The sequence below is a fragment of the Lactuca sativa genome, chromosome 6, assembly GCF_002870075.4.
Source record: "Lactuca sativa cultivar Salinas chromosome 6, Lsat_Salinas_v11, whole genome shotgun sequence".
Taxonomy (NCBI): Eukaryota; Viridiplantae; Streptophyta; class Magnoliopsida; order Asterales; family Asteraceae; genus Lactuca; species Lactuca sativa.
In genome coordinates this window covers 144,509,262-144,515,674 of record NC_056628.2, presented here as the reverse complement: position 1 = coordinate 144,515,674, position 6,413 = coordinate 144,509,262, and the positions used below count along the sequence as shown (strand labels likewise).

Below are 6,413 nucleotides of genomic sequence, written 5' to 3'. Positions count from 1 at the left end.
CAGTTAGTTTACAGCCCTACATATAAGTAAATGATTTCAACAAAAAACATATAAAAAACATTAAATAATTATATTTGACGAACAGAACGTCAAAAAAAAACATTTAAAATATATTTAAATAAAACGTTAAAAATATTAAAAGAATTTTAAACCATAAAAAAATAAAAAAATTAATAATAATTATAATAATAATAAGAACAACAACAACAACAACAATAATAATAATAATAATAATAATAATAATAATATGATTTCATATAATTTAGATAATTGATTTATAAAATAATTTTTTTTTTATAAATAATCTATATCAAATCTATTAAAATAAAGATAAAAAAGAATTATATATATATATATATATATATATATATATATATATATATATATATATATATATATATATATATATATATATATATATATATATATATATATATATATAAAAATTAAAAATAAAGAAATGATAATTTTGTCTTTTTATATGGACTAATGATCAATAGTGCAATTTTCACAACCTATAGAGATATTCTATCAAATTTAAATTTAAAGACTAAAACCGAGAATTCAAGCAAACCACAATGATCATTTTTGTAATTTACTCATCCTAAAATATAATCGCATCTCACTTTCTTGATATTTTTCAAAATAAAAATAAAATACTATAATTTTATAAATTAATAAAAATGAATCTTAATAAATATGAAATCAATAACTAAAGAAATACTTTATTACTTTAAAATAATGAATATATAACTAGTGAAGCTTCCCCGCGTTGCGGGGGTTGGAAGCCATCGGTTGATTGCAAACGAATCACGTTCCTCAAAAAAAATTGTACAACTCTTATGTTGGTTTATAAGTATATAGTTGGTCGTTAATTTTGTTATGGAGTGCATGATATGCTGCTTTTGTTGAATGCTCTCGTATCTAAGTGTGACACAAATAAATTAGAGATGAAGGAAATCAAACATAAAGACATGGAAACAGATCAAAACTGCAATGCTCTAATACAAAATTTTGAATACTGATGATATAATCCATAATCTGTAAAACCAACAAAATGAAATATGTCAAAAAGCATAAAATATGTTAAAGACAAAAAATGGCAGAAGGAATCTCATCAGAAATACTATGTAATATTTGTTGGTATTCTGTGCTCTTGAGGTAATAACAGTTCTTGAAGATCATCAACCTCCACTTGTTTCATGATTAAAAAATGTGTTTAGTTGGATTGAATGGAATGGACACCATAATGAATAGCCTATTCCATTCTGTTAGAGAAACAAACATTTTTCATGTCATTCCGAAGGAATGGATGATTCCATTCCATCATACCAGACACTATAAATGTAAACAATGGAATTACCTCGAATCTGTTACCACCGTAAGTGTATTTGCCGTTCAACTTTTTCGTTACAACGGGACACGAATCACAAAATCTAATGATTCCTTTTGAGGTCAAAGTCAAACATGTCGATTCCCATTTCTAACAAAATAAGAATGGATTTCACATAATGTTAAGGATTTTCTTAAGGGTGTTTGGAAGGAAGTGAATCTGACAAAAGAAATAGAAATCAAGAATATGAAGGAATCATAATTAATCAAGAAAGGATTAATAAAACAAAACAAAATAAAATCGACTTTATTTTACTGTATGCATTTTTAGGTATAAATCAGAAATAACAACGAACTATTTTAAGAGATTAAAGAAAGAACGGTGCTAACAAAAGAAAGTAGGTACACAAAAGACGTGAAAATGCCCCTGATTCGATCCTTTTGAGATTGTATGCTGCATGTTCGTCTGCTCATCCAAGGAAGGATGCCCTATCATGCAAAATAACATACTGTAAGTATATTTACTTATTTACCCCTAATAGCAGGATTTTTTCAAAATGTTATAATACCCGCAGCAGCTGCAGAGCAGTCTCATTCCACATATAAACTTCTCCACTAAGCACACGGTCTTGCTCAATATCATAAACACCTTCCTGTTGGACATCTAAATGACCAAGATACCAAAATCCTTGATTATTGTATATGCATCTCAACCTGATATAATTTACACCATTCTCATGTCATTAAAATAAATTATAAAATAAAAATAAAATGAAATCTGGATTGAGCTTTTCAGGAAACGTGTTGAACTTTCTTCCCTGTTTAAATTATAAAATACTTTAAAAGGCATACTTGAAAAGGGTTTGCAATTTTATTGTTGGTTCTGAAAGCCTTTCTACTGATTTTGGTTACTTCATTGAATCTGAAGTTTGTGAAATTGAAGGGCCACCCTAAGTGGAGTTTGAAGTATTATCAAACAAAATCGAAAGGTTGCTACTTTGTTAAAGGTTGCTGCCCTATTCTTGTTGACCATTTATCTTCGAAATGCTATACGGTTCTATTCTCTAGATGATATATGAACACCACGACCCCTACACTTTGTAGTTGGTGAACTCTCTGCAAAACAAAAATTGTCAACACATAATGAAAAATGCAACAAATAATAATATACTTTTATTTATTTGTTCATTATAGCATCCTACTTTGATATTTCTTATTAGTTAATTTTGTTAATGGTTACTCACTTACTCAAAATGCATTTATTGAGAGACATATAATCAGAAGATCAATATCAAAATCATTTTAATCCAAACAACTAAAATTGGAACCACAACATGAAGAACATAATAATTTGAAATGTTAGTATAAATACTTGATATTTAAAAATTTCATATAAATTTATAATGTAACATTTACTTTGAAGAAGGTGTAATAATGAAAATAATATATATGAATTCTTTAGTGTTGGTAGATGTAGAGTCTAAACGGACGAATTGACCCATCTTTTTAGGACACCAACTGATAATTCGAACAAATTATGTGTAGCTAAAGTGTCGTATGTGCAAAGTGTGTTCGTTTAATTTGAATAACATCTTTCTAGATAAAGACTTTATAAAAAGAGATTGTTAAATTTTGAGCGGATGTGATAGTGTGGAAATGACTATTATACCCTTCTGAACAGCAAATAACAATCTGCAAAACTTCTGTCCAAATAAAGTGTAGTATACACAATATGTTCCTATCCTAATTTTTCAGATTGTTTCTCCATTTTTTGATCAAAAAATAAAGAAAATTAGAAAATTTTAACATCAATAACAAAATTATAACACAAAAACAGAAAATGTTGTGTGTATTTTGGGAAAGTCCTACATAGGGAGGACGAATGGATCAATCTTTTGTCACCAATGACCACTTTGGTGGCATGAAATCAGTTCCTATCAGCAAAAACAAATAACCTTCAAAAAAAAGTATTTGGAAGAGATGTAAAAGTTCATTATAGTTTTCAGAACATTACCAATCGTATGTGATAATGATGTCAAAACATCGTTTACTGAAGCAAATAGACCAATTGTTATCATAGTAAAACATGATGGGGAAATTAGCTTTGCTTTAAATTCTTTACGCATATCAATCTATGAAATATATTTAAAAAAAATCGATAAAGAGAAAAGCATTCTTAGAATGGAAAAAATGACATAAGTTGGGAGTTTTAAGCACATGATAGCATTTTGTTGTATTAGCAAGAAATCCCAATACATGTCCATTAGGAAGAATGGCTAGAGGCCAAGGATGTGACTGGCATAAGGATGCAGTTCCAGTCCACACCCCATGCATCAGTATCCCAAATAAATGCATGTGTCTATTGTATTTGTTATGATAGACTAAATATTTGTTATGAGAAAAAAATTGAAAAGCAACCATTTTTCCTATTCTTTCAAGTTGTTCAATAACTTCACCTCTTCTATAAAATGAGGTTCGAGCCCACCAATTACCATATTCGTGGCCTTTAGTGAGATGTTGGTTGAAAGTAAAATAAATAGGAATATAAGGTATAGAGTTACCAAATGTACCCCTCATCCGACCACAAAGAAGATGACACATGTTATTTCTCCCACAATAGCTTTAAAATTCATATTATATTATTAGTTTTGGACCCTGCAAAAAGATATCATATTCAGTTTATTACACCATTAATGTAAAACAGCAAAAGTGGTCCTTACAATATTTTTTACTCGCGACCTTCCAACGTTGGATGTTTCTTTCCCTATTTCTTTCAATTAGAATTACATCATCTGCAGTTTTTGACCCTCTTATAGCAAAATAAACATCTTCTTTTCCTTTGTTCATTTGGAAACCTATAACTGCTTCCATGGAAGATTCAGTGTCTAGTCTTTGAGCAGTCAAAAAATAACATCGCATCTGCATAAATTCCAAATTTAAACACAGATACACAGTAGAATAAAAAAAGCAAAAGACAATCTGAATTTTTAGGAATAAAGATTATACCTCTTGATAAACAATGAAATTCCCAGATGAATCCGTTTCTATGTTCTTCAAATATTTGAAAGAGATGGGCATCACTAAGAGTCGAAACTTGAAAGTGCCAGCAAATTTCATAATAGAAAACAACTGATATTCTTCTCTCCTTCCATCTTTCCTTCCTTTCATGTAGACGTCTTGCAGATGTGGACGGCGGAGAGAACGATGGAGGAGTCAACGATTGAGAGTAAGGAAGTTCCAGATAAGGTCCAAAGAATCATCGCCCAAATAGAGAGGAGTCGACGATGTAGGCGGAACAAAATTCACCGGAAATTAGAGAAACTACCCTGAATTCATCAATTCCAAATTGAAATAGGCCAACATCATGGCCTTTTAGCAAAAAAAAAAAACATGTAGGATATTGAATTTATAAGCATGTCAATCCAATCAGAAACTGAAAAAAAAAACTACTTACTTTCAATTCAAACTCAGCAATTGAGGTTGTATCACAAATTTGTATTAATAGAGATTCCACCTGTAAACATTTTACAAAACATAAATGATGCCTTCTTATGAGGAAACTAACGACGATTAAAAAATGAATACCCTAATTTTGAGAAGACGACAGTTCGAGAACGAGGACCATTTTTGGGTGTAGGGCTTACAGAGAGAGACCTATGAAATCGGACGGGAATCCGTAGTTTGTTGAGTGCGATGATGGAATCCATGGCAGAAGAGAGTTAAGGCACTGACCATGGACCACTCCGAATAGCTGGGATTGGAGTCGGCGATCATCAGGCTTGGACTATGTTGCATTCGATGTTTCCGTGTAAAGGCCTGAATGATGATGTTTAGGGTTAGAAGTCGTTGGAGACACAGTTCTGATCGGTGCATCTTGTGGTTTGGGGTTTAGGACGAACTGCATTCACAATCGACATATAAAGCATCATTTTAAGAGAGAAAAAAGGGAACGCTGGGAGGAAGGATGAAAAAGAGCAATGAAGTGGTGGATAAGCGGTGGTTATCTACTGTTGATGATGAAGACGATTTTTTGGGGATTCTTGAAGATCAATCGGGTTTAGGCGGTAGAAGAAAGCAGAGGGGTAGAGAATGACAGGAGATAGAAAGACGGTGAGGAAAAGCGATGTAAGTATTGAGGCGGTGGAAGCAGTTGTGTAAGCATCCCATTGGATATAAAATGTGGTGGAAGACATGTTGTAGTTACAGTAGAAGATGATGAAACCATTGACCAGTGAAATATGAAAACCCTAATAAAAAGAATGACAACATATGAAAATGGTTAAAGATTGTGGACCAAATATGCCAAAAATACATCAGGTTTCCTGTAGCTAAGGTAGAAGAAATTTAATATATATATATATATATATATATATATATATATATATATATATATATATATATATATATATATATATATATATATATATATAAAATTAAAAAACCCGAAACTAACACATAATAATAATTAATACCAAATTACAATATTTCTTTTATTTATGATATTTGTTGATAATATATAAAGGTTAGAAACAATTAAAACCAAAGTGAAGGACAAATTAGAATATATATATAAAAAAAGGCTAATGTGTTGAAACATGAAAAGTGAATCACTAGCAATCACAAGCATGGAGTTCCGAAGTCAGCAGTCTCTATGATTGATGAATTACAAAATAGAGATGGAGTCCGAAATGAAGATCAGTCCGAGGTGGAGTAAAGATCCGAGATCAGTCTGTCTGTTTGAACATTTATTGTTTCTTGTCTTATTCATGATGTAACGTTTCAATTGTTGAAACATGAAAAGTGAACCTCTAGCAATCACAAGTATGATGATCTGAAGTCAGCAGTCCACGAGATTGATGAAGTTCGAAATAGAGATGGAGTCCGAAATGGAGATCAGCCCGAGGTGGAGTAAAGATCCGAGATCAATTTGTCTGTTCGAACATTTATTGTTTCTTGTCTTATTCATGATGTAACGTTTCATATGACTTATCTGTGTGTATCTTTTAGATAATCAGTTGTCAGTAGCTGATTATTAACCAGTCATAGGAATGTCTCTTAAGTTTGTACGATGTACCTCCTTA

General features: G+C 30.9%; 1 protein-coding gene across 10 annotated transcripts; it reads right to left on the bottom strand.

Moving 5' to 3' along the window:
- Positions 1-983: 983 nt before the first annotated feature.
- On the bottom strand, positions 984-5,567 carry LOC111890507 (uncharacterized). 10 transcript variants are annotated; one of them, XR_006184412.2, is made up of 9 exons: positions 4,918-5,566; positions 4,787-4,846; positions 4,339-4,658; positions 4,053-4,251; positions 3,894-3,987; positions 1,902-2,448; positions 1,364-1,821; positions 1,128-1,268; positions 984-1,041 (listed from the first exon to the last, which is right to left on the bottom strand). XR_006184412.2 is itself a non-coding variant. In XM_042895903.1 (5 exons), exons 3-5 carry the CDS (start codon positions 4,498-4,500, stop codon positions 3,962-3,964), a joined length of 387 nt encoding a protein of 128 aa, XP_042751837.1. In that variant the 5' UTR covers positions 4,501-4,658; positions 4,787-4,846; positions 4,918-5,567; the 3' UTR covers positions 2,455-3,961. The 10 variants fall into 10 exon arrangements, 1 of the variants encoding a protein (XP_042751837.1); XR_006184413.2 differs by having other exon boundaries at positions 984-1,268; positions 1,902-2,046; positions 2,185-2,448; positions 4,918-5,565; XR_006184414.2 differs by having other exon boundaries at positions 984-1,268; positions 4,339-4,701.
- Between the last annotated feature and the right edge of the window lie 846 nt (positions 5,568-6,413).

Excerpts from the sequence above, each read along its gene's own strand:
- LOC111890507 (XM_042895903.1), bottom strand. The coding sequence starts at position 4,500 with ATGAAAGGAAGGAAAGATGGAAGGAGAGAAGAATATCAGTTGTTTTCT. Across the intron at positions 4,252-4,338 it reads ATTTCATTGTTTATCAAGAG|ATGCGATGTTATTTTTTGAC; the intron begins GTATAATCTTTA and ends GAATTTATGCAG. Across the intron at positions 3,988-4,052 it reads GGTCGCGAGTAAAAAATATT|GGTCCAAAACTAATAATATA; the intron begins GTAAGGACCACT and ends ATCTTTTTGCAG.